The sequence below is a fragment of the Microtus pennsylvanicus genome, chromosome 6, assembly GCF_037038515.1.
Source record: "Microtus pennsylvanicus isolate mMicPen1 chromosome 6, mMicPen1.hap1, whole genome shotgun sequence".
NCBI classification, from domain to species: Eukaryota; Metazoa; Chordata; class Mammalia; order Rodentia; family Cricetidae; genus Microtus; species Microtus pennsylvanicus.
The window spans coordinates 42,934,365-42,952,880 of record NC_134584.1 but is presented as its reverse complement, the minus strand read 5'-3'; the positions used below and the strand labels follow the sequence as shown (position 1 = coordinate 42,952,880).

General features: G+C 44.9%; 1 protein-coding gene across 1 annotated transcript in view; it reads left to right on the top strand.

The window, feature by feature from the left end:
* The first annotated feature begins 1,591 nt into the window (after positions 1-1,591).
* The window catches only part of Depdc1b (DEP domain containing 1B), a 59,444-nt gene continuing 42,519 nt past the window's right edge, over positions 1,592-18,516 (top strand). The window contains exons 1-2 of the mRNA XM_075977839.1: positions 1,592-1,698; positions 8,441-8,706. Of these exons, the coding sequence (XP_075833954.1) occupies positions 1,651-1,698; positions 8,441-8,706 (314 nt within the window). The 5' untranslated portion in view covers positions 1,592-1,650. The remainder of the gene's footprint in view (positions 1,699-8,440; positions 8,707-18,516) is intronic.

Below are 18,516 nucleotides of genomic sequence, written 5' to 3'. Positions count from 1 at the left end.
GCTCACCTTCCTTAGCGATAAAATGGAGTTTCTCCTATTTGCATATCTAATCAAACGTGATGATCAGTGGTTAGAAAAAGCTCTGGAAGACGTTTTGCAAATGCAGGGATTATGAGTCAGACTTAATGGCACGCGTGTGTACCCTCAGCTCTTGGGAGGAGGTCACCAAAGCCTGTGTGGAAGTCAGGGCACAACCTGGGTGAGTCAGTTCTCTGCTTCCACCACCGTGGCTCTCAGGACCAGACTCAGGGCATTGGCCTTAGTGGCAAGTGCCTTTACTAGCTGGGCTGACTCACGTCAGGCCCGCACATTCTTAACTGAGCATGTCTAGGCTTTACTTTGTAATCTGTTTTTTTAAAAAAATGACTCACTGAGTTTAATTAGGGTTGCTTACATGAGCATGGGTGTGGCGTTATTTACTGGACTAGATGATTATCTCTCAGCATCCATTAACTTCCAATAACCTCCCTACTAGTGGCTGGCCCTCCCTGGCCTGCTGGAATGTTGTCAGGCTCCATCGTGTGCAGGTCTTGTATAGGGAATCAAACTTGCTGTGCGCTCATGAGCGGGAGAGCCATATTGTATCCAGAGGACAGCGTTTCACAGAACTCCTCGCTGTCCCCCAGATCGTACATCTTTCTGCACCCTCTTCTACCAGGTTTCCTGAAAGGAGGTGGTGTTCACATAAGTACGGCATGCTCAGTGCTACTAATCTCGGCACCGCTTTTGAGTGTCTGAATTAACCACTGTCTATTGCAAAAAGCAACTTCCACGATCAAGGTGGTTGCTCAGCAGTCTCTTGTCCTGGTCTTCACCAAGGTGTCCAGACAGATTCTGAATAGGAGTTACTGAGTTTAAGGCACAGAGTATAGATACTGGTCAAGTCATTTATTACTTTGAACAGTTCCAAGTGGGACAAACAATTCCAAAGGGCTGGGGGTAGAAAGGGGATTAGTGCGGAGAAAACATAGTGATCAGTCCCATAAACAAAGGGCTGACAATTTCTGTCAGATGCTAAATAGAAAACTTAAGTTCAAGGAGGGAAAAGATTATTTTATCAAGACAACAAAATAGAAGCTCACTAAGGCCTCCTTATTGCTCTGATAGTCTCTCTACGACCCCTATTAGCGGACTGCCTTTATCTGGCTTTTAAAAGTTCCTCCACTTAGTTGTCAATTCGCTTCCTTTCACCACCCACTCCTTCTTCTCTTAGCTAACCTGCAGATTCTCTGCCATGGGTGCTGACAGGAATTATCTACCAGGTTCCAGGTAGGCTTGACTCACTGGGCTCTGCTGCAGAGCTGGTGTGCCGAGCGGGCACGCATCGGGGAAAGTCGGGGAAGGGTTTGACAGCACCTTCCACGGCGGGACGGAGACACCCTGCGCGATCAGTCACGCGCGCGAGCGTCCAAGCACCCACCTGCGAGAAAGAAGAAGCATCTTTCATCTTCTCCATCCAGCTACTTGAGGGCCAAACCCGGAGCAGAGAAAAATGAGACACGCACGGCCCCGCCCACTCACGCAGTTCCTGTCACGTGCCTTCGCCCTGTCCAATCAGCGTCGGGAACCTCCAGGCTTGTGATTCAAACTGCGGCGCGGCGAGCTGGGGAGTCCCCGCCGGCGTTGCCCGGCGACTGCTGCGGATTGGCAATGGAGCACCGCATCGTGGGCCCCGGGCCGTACCGGGCCACCAAGCTGGTGAGTGAGGGTGCATGTCAGGCGGACCCCGTGCCGGCGTCACCGCCGTGACTCGGACGGTGCGCATCCGCTGGGGTCTGCCGGTGCTGCTGGGCGAGCGTCTGCTGGGTTGCGGTTCCTATCCCTGCCCCGCAGCGGGCAGACGAGGCCTGGAGCCAGCCTCACCAGGGCGGGATGAACTTCATCTGCGGGCAATGGTTATGTTATCTGCAGTAGACGGCGCTTTCGGCTTTAGCGGGAAGCGAACACCTGGCGATCGCGTTCCCCTTTGTCCTCGGGACCTACTCCAGCGCCTGGGACAAGATTGACCTTGGGTGGAGCTCTAGGACCACCCTGCCCGTGTTGCACTGGCGGGTTGCGGTGACCAGCCAAGGGCGTGTCTCCTTCCTGAGTGACACTGTTGACACTTGACGAGAGTTCTTTGTAACGGTGCACAGCGTGAAGGTGTATTCTTCCTCCAAAGGTTCCTGCCCATGGAGTTTCACTTTTTGTCAGCACCCACTTCACTTAGGGATCAGCTCTGATAGGTGGTCTGCAAACTCTGCGGAGGCGCCAGGGTGAGGCCTTTTCTCCTGAAAACAAGATGCAAAGATTTAGCCGATCTGTCTCTGTCTTTTTACTTGGAGGAAGTAATTTTACTGACCCCGCCTCCAAGGATTAGTTTAACGGAATAGGCACAGGTGAGGACTTGAGTTGAACCACTCTCAGGTATATGTACCTTGCAGTCAAGTCTCACCACTCTCTATAAGAAATATCCTGGGAAAGGTGGGGATGAGGAGCTAAACGCTAGCTCTTGTATTAGACTCATATTCTAGAGACGTAGTTTCCTTTCTTTCTAGAGCCAGGCACTCTGTTCCGTGGAGTCAAGTCACTTTCCGGATGGATGGAACCCAGATTTCGGGCTGCTTGTTCTTTACTTTTTAAATTAGACTTATGGGGCACTTGGAGAATACTACTACTATTACTACTACTACTACTACTAAATTATGAACCTTCACAGGAAACAGCACTTGCCTCATATGAGGTTTTTTCCTAAGATTTTAGGGACTGTGGCATTGTTTCATTTGGCTGAAAATGTCACATTGCTAAGATGTTTGTGATGAGGGTTGTTGGAAGGAATCATTGTATGATCTACTGGACACCCTGAGTGATCCATTTATTTTAATAAACCTAAAGTAATAAATTTAGATTTTCTTTAGAACTAGTTTCTAAGAGGTATGAATGGTAATGGCAAGGAAAATAATAGAGCCTCAAAATGGTGTTTTTATAGCTGATTCTGCAGAAGTGGTTCTAGCATTTAAACTGCCTGAGGTCAGGACTATTCCTAGCTCCAACCCCAGGGCAGATAGAAGATGTTCCTTTCAGTGACTTCTACAAACTCTAATGGCTGCGCTCTCAAGGGTTTGTTCCAAGAACCCCCTGTGGTGCCTGCATGAGAATGGTCCTCATAGGCTCAGGTATTTGGATGCTTAGTCCCCAGGAATGGAACTGTCTGAAAAGATTTACAAGGATTAGGAGGTGTGGCCTAGTTGGATCAAGTGTGTCACTGGGGGTGGGCCTTGAGGTTTGAAAAGCCCATGTGAAGCCCAGAGTTTCTCTCTCTCTCTCTCTCTCTCTCTGGATCAGGATGTTGCTCTTAGCTATTTCCCAGCTCCCTCCTGCCAGCTGCCATGCTCCCTGTCATAGTGATAATGGACTAAACCTCTAAAACTATAAACAAGGCTCCAACCAAATGCTTTTTATGTAAGAGTCGCTTTGGTCATGGTGTCTCTTTATAGCAATAGAACACTGACTAAGATACCCAGTCAATGCCTAAAACTACGATAGACCCTATATATAGTATACGTAGTATGTGTTTTTCCTGCATATGTTTATGACAGTTTAATTTATAAATTAATGCAATGAAGGATTAACAGCAACAATAACAGAATGGAACAATTAACATACTCTAATAAAGTTCACTGTAATACTTTGGAGCCATTGGTATTAAAATAAAGATGACTTGAGCACATGCACCGTGATACCTCCCTGTCTGATAACCTAAACACAGTTAAATGACTAATGTGTGAGTGGCATATGCAGTGTGATACCCTGGACAGTGACATCATTCACATCCTTGGCAGGATGAGGCAATTTCAGTCTGCCACCCGGAGCTGCATGCAATTGAAAACTTAGGAACTGTGAAGTTTTGGAATTTTCTATTATTCAGATTATTGTTAACAGTGGGCTGCTGAAATTTTGGATAAGGGTTGACTGTTATGTTGTCCTTTTGGGTAGAAAAAAAGAACACGTTTTATCCTGTACGCTATTTATCCACAATACTTGTTCAAGGGAAACAAACTGGATCTCGGTACAGCAAGTCCATATCCTGTTTTATGATAAAAATAAATATTGTAATTGGAAGTGCTTTTAACATTGTTGGTATGGTTTGAGAAAGATTGGTCTCCATAGGCTCATATATTTGAATGATTAGTCATCAAGAGTAGCATTTCTTGAGAAGGATCTGGAGGTGTGGCTTTGTTGGAGTAGGTGTGGCCTTTTTGGAGGAGTGTGTCACTGTGGTTGGGCTTTGAAATTTCAGAAGCCCAGCTCAGCCCAGTGCCTCTCTCTTTCTGCTGCCTGCTGATCTGGATGTAGCGCTTTTAGGTACGTCTCCAGCACCACGTCTGCCTGTGTGCCGCCATGCTTCCTGCTATGATGATAATGAACTAAACCTCTGAAATTGTAAGGAAGTCCAAATTTAATGCTTTCTTTTGTGAGAGTTGCAATGATCATGGTGTCTCTTCACAGCAGAGGAACACTGTCTAAGGCAGTTGTGTTTATGGGGCGCTTCTCCTCTTGGTTGCAGAGGTTTCATATAGAGATGCTACTGGATTCTCTGTTGCATTAACATGTTACTGCAGGAGTCTGTACAGAAAAGTACTTTCTTTGGATGCTTTTAATTCCTACCTCCATGACATTCAGGCCCAGTTTAGGTTAATCAGTTAATTAAAAAGAAAAGTATATGAATAATTAATAAAGACCCTCAGTTTTACCAGTATTTTTACAGGTAATCAATTTACCTTGCTGTCTTATTATGTATTTGAGAAACTTAATGTTAATTATTAAGATTTTAAAAGACACAGTGATCATCAGGTTTTTCCCCCTTAACCGTGAGGGTTGCTCTTACCAGAAATTAGTTATTATTAAAAGTAGAACCTGTGGATATTTTCCAAATATAGTCCAGCTGTGTCTTAAAGCTTTTATTGCATAAATAAATGTTTTGTAACTCGTCCTCTCTTGTCCTTCAGTGCTGGCCTTTCCTTCCCTCATCCTTGGCCCAACTCTTTTCCTCTCAGAGTCACTCTCAACTTCCTGTTTCTTCAGGAAGAGCCTGGAGACTTAGCATACAAATGGCAGGGTCTATAGTCTCCTCCCTGGTTGGCTGTAATTTCTCATAACATGTAACTTCCTCATTTTCTAAAGCCCTGATGTCTGGCTTGAAAATAAAACTTTACAGATTAGCTAACATTTTATGGTCAAAGTGAAATGATGGGTCCAGTTCACGACGACACATGAGCTAGTCAGCTGTTGGCTCATTCTCAGTGGAACAGCTGTCTTTTTTGTTTTCTAAACTCATTTAAAAATAGTTTCCAGAAGGCTTGTGCTGTGTGGTTTGGAACAATCCCTAACCTTTTGGAAGGTAGTTAGTGTCGGAACATGGTCCACGGAGCTGTGTGAGGAGAATTTTTGAGAATTTGTGAGATAACTCCAAGGAACAAGGCAAGTGTCTTGTAACCTCTGTTTTTCCAGGACACGGGTTGTTCTTGGAATGCACTTTTTCCTGCTTCTCCCAAGTGTAATAGGAGTAGGTTTACTTTAGGTCACCCGTCGTCTTACCCATGATTATCTAGAATGATGTTTCTAAGCAGGAGCTGTCCTCAGTAGTATCCAGCCTGACTCATGTGACTGTGCCCTTGTGACTGTATACAGCTAGAACTCAAGTGAACTCTGCTCATATGACCTTCCAAACCTCACAATATAATACCCTCAGAATATAAATCGTCTGGTGCTCTCAATAAAGACGGCTATTGCAGGAGGCTTTAGCCCGCCTCCTTTTTAAGCTCCACTATCCCAGGTTCATGCCTCCAATAGAGCAGAATCAGTGACTGTGAGGACTGCAGGATACAAAGGCACAGTGGAGAGAAAGGTTGGCCGAGTCCTGCTGTGTGAGGAACAGAAATGGCAGCTATTTATTCACACATCCACATTCTGGAAGCAGAGTGGACAAGAGCCTCATGAGTGGTGGGATTAATTCCTAGGCATGCCAGGAACATCGCTGTGGTGTTCTTGGTGTCTCTGGCATAGGCTGTGGAAAACTGACTGTTTTATATAGTGACCACTCTGTGATGCTTGCAGTAGCCACTCCCGGCTACCTGTGTCATCTGCTGGGATGCTGACTAGGTCGTTGCCATGTTCATAAAGCTTCCCTATTCTAGACCTATTCATGTCCTGGTTTCCTGTCACCGAAAGACAAGGAGTCTTGAAGAGGCTGAGCTGTCTTGAAGTTGTTAAAAAATGACATCTAGAGAGATCTGGATTTTGTCTTAAAGTGACATAGTGGCTCATGTGATTCTATCAGTGGCATTTGGGAGCAGAAGGAAACTGGATATTTTTTGTGGTACTTAACATGTACCAAACCTTACGTAAACTGTGAATAGAAAGTCTGGGATTAGAACCCCAGTCTCGCCCAGCACCTCATATTTTCCCTTTCTTCAGAGATTGATTCTGTCCTGTTGAAGACATCTCTTAGCCAAGGCCAGACTAACTGCTGTAAGCATTGATTGGCAGCAGTGTGTTAGCGTTAGTCAGCATGCGCTCAGGTGACACAGGTTTGTTTGCTTAAAGGTTCGTACACCAGGGCCACAGTTCTCTCTGACCTGACTAGAGTAGATTGAACCAGCCCTGTTTCTTAGCAGACTGACCCTGGGTAACACCTAACCTCCTTGACCTTCTTTTGATTGCTCTCCTTGTGGACTGGGTGGGTGGGGCTTGTATTGTAGCTCAGGCTGGCTTTGAACTCACATTCGTCTTGCCTTAAGGCAAATCAGAAGAATATGGGTACCTGCCAGCGCTCCAGCTGGTTTCCATGATTTTCATTTATCGGAATCTCAACTTTTTGCGTTTTAGTTTGCTATAATTGCTATATTCTACAGAAATGTGTTAACCATGCCCAGTGTATTCTGCTTATTGGTAGAGATTGGGCTGAATCCTAGAGACTCAATGCGGGGGCTTTTCTGCATACTTGCTCAGCTTTAATGGCTATACCCTGACAATAAAGGCGATAGCTGTAAGATTTGTTAAGTACCTACATCAGGGCAGACACTGTAGTACACTTTTTATCTTTTATTTTTTTATGTCTCTGGTTTTTGTTGCTACGTAGCTAGAGATATGCAGGTTCGGCTAACTCCGATATAAGGCTGGCCTGCTGGTCATTAGCAGAGCGGGCTGTGAAGTCAGACAGGGCTTCAGAGCCTGAGCTCTGTCTGTTCAGTCTTCTGAGTCCCTATGGCTTCTGAGGACACCATGCTGAACTGAACTGTGTTCTTCAGAAGAGCCCCAAGCCAACCCTCCCTCTCAGGCAAGTGAAGGGATTAGGAAAATTTGACTGCAGCAAAAGAAAAGAAGGGGCTTTACAGTTTGTGTGTGTTTTGAGAGACTGACTAGTGAGTCTTTTCAAACAGCTTTCCTTGGTGACTAAGCAGACCCTTCATACTACCTTGTAAAGGTTTTTCTCTGCTGTCCGGAGCCCTGTGATATTGGGAGGTGTGTCGTTATTACTATTCATGCCTTTCTTCTTTCCCCACACGATGCCTTTCACACTGAACAGTCTGTGTTTGCTGAGTGAAGTCATAGTAAACATGGGACTTCTAGAAATGAATTGTATATAATGGGATAGATTTGGGGGGTAAGGTTTGGCAGTGTTTCACTATATAATCTAAGCTGGGCCTGGGACTTTATATGAATTCTAGGCTGGCTTTGAACTCCAAGCCCTTCTGCCTCAGCTTCCTGAGTTCTGGGATTATATACAAGTGTGTAGCACCAAGCCCAGCGATGAGCTTCATTTTAACCAGTACTCCTACCATGGTTTCCATTCCAATTGTAACAAAATAACCATAACTTAGACTCTTGTTTTTTTTTTTTTTTTGAGACAGGGTTTTTCTGTAGCTTTGGAGCCTGTCCTGGAACTAGCTCCTATAGACCAGGCTGTCCTCAAACTCACAGAAATCCACCTGTCTCTGCCTCCCTGATTGCTGGGATTAAAGGCGTGTGCCGCCACCACCTAAATTGTCTAAAGTAGACAATTTAGACTACTTTAACTATTTCTAAGTGTATCGTTGTGTGGCATGATTACATCCACACCAGTTTAATCATTACCTCCCACCAGTCATTCTTTAGGACTTTAAGAATCTGAAGGTTGCAAATAACATACTAAATCTCCATCTGTATTCCAGTGTTTTTCCTTTTTATTTAAATAATTAGATTTTATCTGTTTACCTGTTTACCTACCTAGCAGCCTCCCGGTTTGTAGATCAATCTATATTTATCCTCTAACCTAGGGTCTTGCGTATGCTAAGCCGTCCCCAGTCTTCCTGCAGTTTGTTAAATGGAAAATTGGTATTCCTTGATTTAAATATTTGGGACTTAGTAACCCTTAAAGAACACTGGTCGGTAACTACACACTTTTGTGTCTTTTGCCTAGTGGAACGAGACGGTGGAGCTTTTTCGTGCCAGGATGCCTTTACGGAAACATCGCTGTCGTTTCAAGAGCTACGAGCATTGCTTCTCAGCTGCTGAAGCTGTGGACTGGCTGCACGAGCTTCTGAGGAACAGTCAGAACTTTGGGCCCGAGGTCACTCGCAAACAGACAGTCCAGCTGCTGAAGAAATTCCTGAAGAATCACGTGATCGAAGACATCAAGGGAAAATGGGGCCAGGAGGATTTTGAAGACAACCGTCAGCTCTACAGGTATTGGCAGTGTGTAAAGTCTGCAGAGGAACCTTAGGGAGACTGAGTGCATCTGCTCCGCATCTGGAAACTTCCTGTGTCCACTGGAGCGGTGGTTCTGTTTGTGATGTGCTAAGTGCCTGACTGAATGGGCTGTTAAAATAAAACCAACTGCGGTTTGTCCTGCTCCATCAGAGCAGCACGGAACAGGCTTTTGTTGGGATGCTTTTCCAGCAGGGAAAAATTTCCACGCCTCCTGCTTGCCTGGACTTAGTAATGACTTAGTAATTCCAGAGTGCCTGGCAGGGTGAAACGGTCCCTCTGGGGATAGCTTTGCTGAGGACCAAGGATTGGAATACTCAGGGGCAGAATGTCCGGTCTTGAAACAACTCAGGGTACATGTGTGGGATTGTGTTAGAATTCCTTCTCGTCTCTAACTAGCTGGATGCTGCACACCTGCTTTCTCCATGGGATTGGCTGACAATACTTTATGGTGTGGACAGTTAGTACCAGGTATTCTGAGGGGAAATGGAGATCTATGGTGCTTTCTCTCTGAGCAGTAGGGTATTTTATTGACAGAGGCCTGGGAGACCTACCTAAAATTCAGGTGATGGAAGACAACTTAAGAGGAATGGAGTCACACAGGTGCAGAGAGGAGCTGCTCTGTAGAAGCCTGTCAGTGCCAAGAACTGGAGAGGACTTAACCAGGAGTGGAGAGCTGAACAGGGAGACTTGTAGCTCGTGCTCTCCTTTATTCTAACCGAAAAGCAAGGATCTTGATCAGAACATGTCTAATGAGCCTGTCAGCCCGGGATGCATGGCTTCAAGCATGTGTCTTCTTCTACCTGATCTATTTCTTTGTTTCCCTCCTGACTAACTTTTGTGCAAAGCAGAACAGGGTGAGGGTGGTCATGGCATGTAGGGTGGTCATGGCATGTAGGGTGGTCATGGCATGTAGGGTGGTCATGGCATGTAGGGTGGTCATGACATGTAGGGTGGTCATGGCATGTAGGGTGGTCATAGCATGTAGGGCGGTCATGGCATGTAGGGCGGTCATGGCATGTAGGGCGGTCGTGGCATGTAGGGCGGTCGTGGCATGTAGGGCGGTCGTGGCATGTAGGGCGGTCGTGGCATGTAGGGCGGTCGTGGCATGTAGGGCGGTCGTGGCATGTAGGGCGGTCGTGGCATGTAGGGCGGTCATGGCATGTAGGGCGGTCATGACATGCAGGGTGGTCATGGCATGCAGGGTGGTCGTAGCATACAGGGTGGTTGTAGCATGTAGTGCTAAAGAGGTGCTGGTGTGCATTTCCTGCCAGATCGCCTGAGGGCGTGTCCTCCAATGTTTCCAGTGCCCCGATGTCAGGATTGTCATGTGAGCTGTTAGTTGTTTCTCCATTTGGCAATTATTTGCTGATCTAAGTTCTGATTAGGGTCTTGAATGGCCTGAGTTTATTCTGAGGTCAGAGTGCTTATTGGTATCAGATGGTGGGAAGTCCCGTTCAGGCTGCACATACCAAACTGCACTGGGAATTCTTAAGTGATTGTCCTTTCGGGAAATTCCTTGATTGTACCCATCAAGACTTGGCTAGAACCACTCTGAGAGACTTTTCTCGATGAATAAGGTACAGTCTTTCCTGCTGTGATCTTAAATAGGGTATCTTCCATTGAGTGTCCTGAGGCTCTTGAATTCTCAGGAGAATAACATAGGCATGTATTCCTGGAGTTGACCACTGAACACTGATTACTAGAATATTTCCTTTCAGTATTAAACTTAATCACACATCCCTGTTGATAAAAGAATTCACATGACAGAAGATGTTTCTTCATTAAGTGTGGTGGTCCTTCGGTGTCCACCAAATGTTGGTTCCAGGAACTCCCCATTTATCCGAAAATCTGCATGTGCTAAAGTTCCTTATATAAAATATAGCATTTCCATGTAACCTAAACACAGCTCTTACACTTTAAATCCTCTCTCGATTCCTTACAATACCCAATATAAATACGTAGTTATCTCATTGCTATGAGATAGTGACCAAAGTACACATATGCCATCCAGATACAAGCACTGTGCTCCTGACTACACAGATCAGATCGTGAACAGAAAGTGAGGTGAACTAGGGGAGGCAAAGGAAGCTCCGCTGGGAGTACCCAGGAGAATCTGAGGGCGTGTGAGGTGGCGGCTCCAGTGCTTTTTGAACTTTCTGCAAACTATTTTTTTTTTAAATATTTGAGATGGGGGTCTTGCTATATTGTTTGAGCTGACCTTAAACTCCTAGGCTCAAAAGTGATCCTTCTGTGTCAGTGTCCTGAAGGTCTGAGAGTACACATAGGAGCCACTTCATCTGCCAGAAGTCTTTTCTTCATATAGTGTTGGCTGGTCCAAGCTTGGGTGAATCTTAAGACATAGAACTCATGGATATAGGGGGCTGGTTCTAATGATTTCCTCCGTAGTGTCTTATTTTGGTAGCCGAGTGCTTGACTCATAAACAGGACAGCCTTTTGTTATTTAGCACTGAATGCTCACTATCACCTTGTTTTTTTTCTGCATGAGAATTCTGTAAATTAACCACTGACTTTAAACATGTAAACCATTGGTGAAGGGGCCTGTGACTTGTATGGAGGTGAGCGTACAGCCAGCTGGCACACACAGCCTTCCGGAGTTGGTACTTCATGCCAGAGTTCTGGGGAGGGTTGCCTTTGCTATTCTGACCTGTGTATCTCCAGCTCCTTTCTTCACGTGAAGAACACGAAGGCCAAGTTATCATGGAAGCTGAAGAAGAGAGAATACGTCAAGGCAGGTTAGATCTGGAGTGGATGGAGAGTTGGCAGAGTTTAGGACATACTTCAAAAGGTCCAGATTTATAGAAGGGAGTCAGTCCTTTTATGTAGTCTAGAAAGTGCTGAAAAGGACAAGCTAGAGAGTTCTTGTTGGAAAGAAAGAAACTAACATTCCAGAACATCTCTGATGATGCAGACTCGGTAAGTAATTTGCCATTTATCTCTGTAGATGTAAAGCTGATATCCTCATTATGATTTTTTTTTTCTCTTTTCTGGAGATACAGTCTTACTCTACAATCCAGGATGGCTTGAACTTGTGGCACTCCTGTCTCAGCCTTCTAAGTGCTGAGGTTTTGGGCCTGAGCTTCCCGAAATATGAAGGTTAGGAAATGAATAAAGCCGGGCTTACAAACATGTTCAGAGTCTTGGAGTTAATAGTGGAAGGCTCATCATTTGAGTCAAGGACTGTCTGTAAAGAAAATCACTGTTCTTGTCATATGCCAGGCTGACTCAGTTTCCCCAAGATGAGGTTGACATAGCTCAACAGATATGCTGATGATGAATAATCACAGTCCAGTGCGGAGCATTTGTGGGCAGCACGTTTGTAGCCACAGAGTCCTTGTGATGCATAGTAACTGATAGAGTGCTTCTTTATGAACATCCTAGATGAAGGAGGCATGGGCAACAGTCAGTCTAAGTGCAGCAGGGTGGTACCTGAGTCTGTGCTATTAGAGAAAGCGACATGAATGCAAACAGTCCGTTATCTTTTGTGTTTTGTTTCTGTAGTGATGGAGATCAAACCCAGGCTCTTCTATTACCTTTGAACTATATCTCCAGCACCTGACTGTGTGTTTTATTTTTTTATTTTTATTTTTATTTATTTATTTGTTTTTTGGTTTTTTTCGAGACAGGGTTTCTCTGTGGCTTTGGAGCCTGTCCTGGAACTAGCTCTGTAGACCAGGCTGGTCTCGAACTCCCAGAGATCCGCCTGCCTCTGCCTCCCGAGTGCTGGGATTAAAGGCGTGCACCACCATCGCCCAGCGACTGTGTGTTTTAAAAAGAGAAATTACATATATATGTTGGGTAATTTTATAACACGGGTGAGGAATAAAGCCCTCATTTTGGAAGGAATCAAATATCTCTAGATTTTAAAAATGTTCATTGTATTTGTTTGGTGAATGCCCTTAACTTAGCTATGGTTTTTCAGGAGTCAAACAGCAATGAATGTGAAGAGAGAGTTTAGTATGTAAGAAGGAAAGTGAGATCCTGCTGTCTGGATGTCCATGAAATTGAGGGAAGATGCAGTAGAGCAGCTCCCAGTGTGGTCTAGGGTTCCCTCTCTCCATTACCAACACCAGTGACTTCAGAGTCCTGGGTCTCAGTAATAGGTGCTCATAGTTGGACCAGAGGGTGGCTGTTTCAGCAGTTTTACATTCCCAGACCTCTGCGTGAGGGACACAGCTGGTCATAGCACAGAGTCTTTTAGAGTCACATGTACTACCATTGTGCCATGTGTTTTTATAAGCAGTTTCAAGCCAAGCATGGTGGTTGCACGCTTGTGATCTCAGCACTCAAGAGGCTGATGGTAGGAGGAGCTCAGTTTGATGCCACTCTGGACTGCATAGTGAGAACCTCTCCCCAAACTCAGTACAAGCAAAGTCAAATAGTGCCAGGATGTTCATCTGATGATTGATCCCCTGTTTGGGTTTTCTTATCCCCCTGTTTATGAGGCAGTTCCATTTCAGTAATTTCATCTGATCTTTAGGCTCATGGAAAGGGGGCTGGATAGCTGGCTCATCAGTTAAGAGTGCTTGTCACAATTGCAGAGGACTCAGGTTCTATCCCTAGTATGTACGTGACTCTTATAACTGTAACTCCAGTTCCAGGGATCTGGAGCCCTCTTCTGACCACCAGGTACACAAACATCTATACACATTAAAAATGAAACAAAACAAAAAACAAACAGAAAAACAAAAAACAAACAGAAAAAGAGGACAGGCAGAAGTATCTGTGAAGCACACATGTGGCTGTGGATGGGTACCAAGAACATGAAGAACGTTTGAATTCAGTAGTTGCTCAACAAGAATGAGGAAGAGGTTTGAGCAGATACTTCAAAATATGCAGATGACAGCCCTCAAAGATGTCTAACATAGTAAACCTCATGGAGATGCAAAGTAAAGCAGCAACCACTAAGTGGCTAAAATAAAAATGCCACCACCAACGTCAAGTGCTGCTGAGGTGCAGAGGTTGAGACCTCTGTCATTGGCGGGAATCCTAGGTCGGCAGTCACTTTGGAGAACCTGTTGGCAGTGTCATATAGAGTTAATATAGAGGACCTCACTCAGCATTGCTTTTGGATATTTCCCTACAGCAGTGAAAATTTAGTGTACGAAAGGAAAACTTGTATCTGTAGCGGCTCTGTTAATAATTAGCAGTAACTGGAAACAACCTAACTGTCCCATGGTTGGCTGGACAACACAGTTCATCTACACAATGGAAGGCTGTCAGGTTGGGGAAGTGTGTTGGCCATACAGTGAAAAAAAAAGAGAGTGTTTGGGGGAGTAATGAAACCTCTTTCCTGATAGAATGAAGGCTATACAAATGTGATTGTGTGTTAAAGTTGATAGGATCATATTACCCCCAACTCCCAAATCAGCTTTTCAGTAGGCCAGTAAGCTGTAGATTTGAAAAATCTCATTGGTATCTTTGTTGACAGAAACTAGAGCAGATGTTTTAAAATGTAAGACCCCTGAGTCATTTTTTTGTCACCCTGTGAAACATTCTTGCAAATTCTTAGATTATCCTGTAAATCTTCTGAAGGGAACCGGTTCAGCTCCCACAATGGGTGGACTCTTTACTCCCTCTAGTGGACATCTTTTTTCAGTAGGAAAGCACAAAATGCATGTATGTGATTTTATTCTCTCACTTCTCATCTCACCAAGTCCATAAAGGTCAAGTTTCAGGCGCTAAGTTTAAGTGCCAAGGTGCTGAGACCAGCGGAGTGCAGGGACCTGGAGACGCAGGGAGTTATTTTCATTTCTTAAGCAAGTAAAAGAAAAATATCCAATGTCAAATTGGTCAGTTGAGTTTGGGAGCATTAAAAGTATAAGGAATGCGTTTTCTTCTCTCTCTCTCTCTCTCTCTCTCTCTCTCTCTCTCTCTCTCTCTCTCTCTCCAGAAATTGGTTCAGATTCACACCTGATACCGTTTGCTAGAGGTTTCTTTATTGGCACATAGGACCCACTTTCAGTTTTGGCAACACTAGTTTTGAAATGAGAAGCAGCACATTAATCAGAGAATAGTTTGTGTGTGTTGATGTTTTTGTTTTAGATATATTTTCGTCTTAAGTTGACCCACTAATTACATCTTTGCTGGGTGTGGTGTGGCATTTCCACACAAGAATATGTGCTTTGTGACCAGATTCCATCCACAGACTCTCGGGTCACCTTGGAAATGTCTCATTTTTCTTGTTGGACATTAAAATCCCCTCTACTAGCTATATAGAAAAACTCAGTTGACCTTGTGACACAGTTACTGTATTGTGCTATTAGAACTGTTCCCAGTGACTCCTTCTATCCAACTGTACCATTGAGGGTCTGATGTTATACAGACTCTCTGGGAGGCAGACAAATAGGGAGAAGGCCATGGTTAGGTAACAAAGGTGGCAAATTTCCAAGATGATGGGTTTCTTCCCCACTCTCCCCAGTTGAGACAGACTCTGACAGCTTTAAACAAAGACCTTGCAGGCTTTTTTCTCTCACCAGGAGGCCTGCTGCTGAAGGACTGGCTGAGCAAGTTCAAAGCTGGCTCAGAATATGTTACATAACAGCTGTGGGCCAATCACCCATCCCATCTTTCCTCAAAAGGACCAGCCCTAAATCAGGGGAGGAAAACTCTTCAACACTTTAAAAACCCCACCCCCTGAGAAGAGAATGGGTTTTTTAGGCTTCATGAGACTACTCTTCACCCTCCTGTTTTGAGAGAAGGTCTTTTTCTCCGTGTTTCTGGTGTGTGTGTGTGTGTGTGTGTGTGTGTGTTCACTCCAATAGACACCTTTCTTCAACTGCTGACCTTGTCTGCTCCTGTTGGCAGTGTTTAAGATTTCTCCACCTCTTTTCCATCCTTTAACTGGCAGATAAGATGAACTTGATCCAGACTCCTAGACCACGGTTGTTCATCTTCTCTCCACCCCAGTGATGAGCAGGCGTGCCCTTGCCTTTCTAGGTGTTAGTTTTCTCGAATAGCGAATCACGGGTTAATGAGGTCCATCATCCCTTCCTCTTGTTTTTTTTTTATTTTTTTATTTTTTTTATTTTTCTAGTGATGTTGGGGATGGGGCCCAAGTCTTCATGCTTTCATGTGATAACTGGGAGGAGACAAACATGGCTAGTCTTAGGACGTCACAGGGGTGAATTTGGTGGAATTTATAAACATGGCTAGTCTTAGGACGTCACAGGGGTGAATTTGGTGGAATTTATAAACATGGCTAGTCTTAGGACGTCACAGGGGTGAATTTGGTGGAATTTATAAACATGATCTCATAAAGGTGTAATTAACAGCCAGGTTGGAGTTCTGGAATATTGGTGAAAAATTTAAACATACATATGCTTATATTTATATGGAGCTATTAGCTTTTTTTTGTTCCTAATCATGCTCAACTTTTCTATTTGTGGGAGTTCCTCTTTTGTGGTCTTGGTGGGAAGGAGGCCATTAGAGTGAAAGCCTAGGTGATTGAGCCCACCCTCCTCATCCCTCATGGCAAGGAGGACGCAGGCACATGGCCGTTCTGGCTGTTTAGGTGTTTGCACCCAGGACTAAATCTTCATGCAAGGGAAAGTACAGTTTTCATCTTCCTGTGACAGAGGCGAGAGTCGGTAGGCTCAGTGGTGGACGCACACAGGTATATAGTGCCAGTGCTGGCTTTGGGACTCACCTATTCCTAGGGCTTGGTCTCAAATGTGGTTCTAGCTGTGTTTGCCACCTGGCCCTCTGCTTTTGTCTCTGCCTCATCCTTGTTCCTCCTGTTCTCTAGCTCTCTGCTGGTTTGTGCCCTATTTGATATCTTCATATTCATTTCTAGTTAACTTTGCCAAGATTGATTTCTGGTGTTTGCAGCTGCAAGAGCGTATACCGATGGAACAAGCAATGCCTGCAGAGGATGTTAAGTTGGGGCAGCTTTTTCGGCCTAGGAGATTGTGTGTAGACCATCTGAGAGCAAAGCAATGACTCAGACTGTTGTGCAACATTCTGAGGCAGGAGGGATCCTTGGCGTTCTCTGAAAGCCCGAGGCACGGGGAAGATCTGCCAAGGACGGGAGCTTTACCAGTTGAACCCTGGGCTGAGAATTATACACGGAACTATTAAATCAGCGCAATTCTGCGGTTACAGCCAATCACTGCCATCTTGTGTGATGTGGAAGCTGCCCGGGTGTTGGTAGACATGCCAATGGGGTGTTGAAATACGCTGTTCTAGTCAAACCAGGTGAAGCCTGATTGTCAACACAGTTTTGTAAAGTCCTGTCTAAGGTGTGTTGGTGATTAATTCTCGCTAATTTCAAACCTGTGAGTTGTTTCTCTGCCCTGACCCTGAAATATTTCTGCCTTCCACGCTGTCTGGCAGGTTTCTTTATCCTTTCCCTCCGTATTTGCTTTAGCCATGTGATTGCTACCTGTTTATCCTTAAAGTTGCTATTTTCTGTGATCCTTGGCTAGTTTTCTCTGAATTCTCTCTGCTTGTTATTATTTATTTATTTATCCACTAGCTTCAGTAGAGAATGGAACCACAATTCAGAAATCTCTTGGGAGCAGTGTGGTTCACAAGTGCTCCGCCCTGTTAGACGGCAGAGAGCTCTCTCGAGCTGGAGGGAGATCGCATAGGAGCACATCCCAGCTGTTATTGACACAGATACAACGGGATAGAGACTTGGGGTTAGTTAGCCTTTCTCAGGAAAGCGCAGTTTAGGATTAGCAGAGAACAGTGGGGATTTGTTGTACGGTTGTAAGACGAGGTTCACTGAAGTTCCTGAAAGGCAGAACAGACACACCATTCTGTGTGTGGAGTTGGCAGACTGGTAAGCTAGGAATGAGCGACGCCAGGCAGATGTGTCATGTGAGCCTCAGGAAGCACAGTTGACGTAAGTGTATTTATACCACTCACATCAGCCTTTTATCCATTGCTTGACTGAAACTTATGCTCTGATAGGAGGGGCTAGTATTTTGTGTGTGTGCATAAAACTTGAAAAGATATTTTAAAGTTACGTTCTGAGCTGTTTTCTAAGTTTTAGTTTTATTTCTTTACGCAGTTCCAGGGGAGTATCACAGTGCATGTGCGGAGGCCTGAGGGCTGCTCAGGGCTACTCATGAGAGTTGATTCTGTCCTTCCGCCACATGGGGCCTTGGGATCAACCTCAGATCGTCTGCGTTGGCGACAGTGCTCTCACTTGCTGAGCTATCTTGCTGACCCAGTTTTGAACTCTTGTTAGAATTTTGTGGGTTTGTTTTGGGGGGGGGTGTCTCTGGTAATTATATCCTTACATATGCTGCTTTGCTCTCTCTGTCCTGTTTCTTCTTATCCTTTCTCAAGCACTTGTCACACCTACTGTATCCATGGTGATGCGGAGCAGAGAAAATGGGCACCCCTTTCTGCACATGGGTGAACCCTGGATCTCTTCTGAAGCCTCTCATAGGACATGGCTTCAGGGCTGTAGGAAGGTTATCTCTGTGAAGTCCCTCAGAGAAGTTTGCTTTCAAGGTGGCACTCAGTTGAATCTTTATTAGCAGCAGGTGTCTGCCTGTGGAGGAAACCAATAAACAAGTTGGGTGTCATTACAAGGGAGTGCTGGGAGATAAGAGTGTGACAGAATTTTCTTTTTTATCTGGGTGTCCCCATCATTCCAACAGAAGATCTAGTGTCCATTGAGAAAGAAGTCCGAAGGTTAGTCAATGAAGAGTGAGCTCCCGACCTTACTGTAAGCCAGCAGTTCTCACTACACCCCCTTTTCTAGTAACACTGACTGTAGCTTTCCCACACCATGTGAGGGGGAGTGGAGTATAA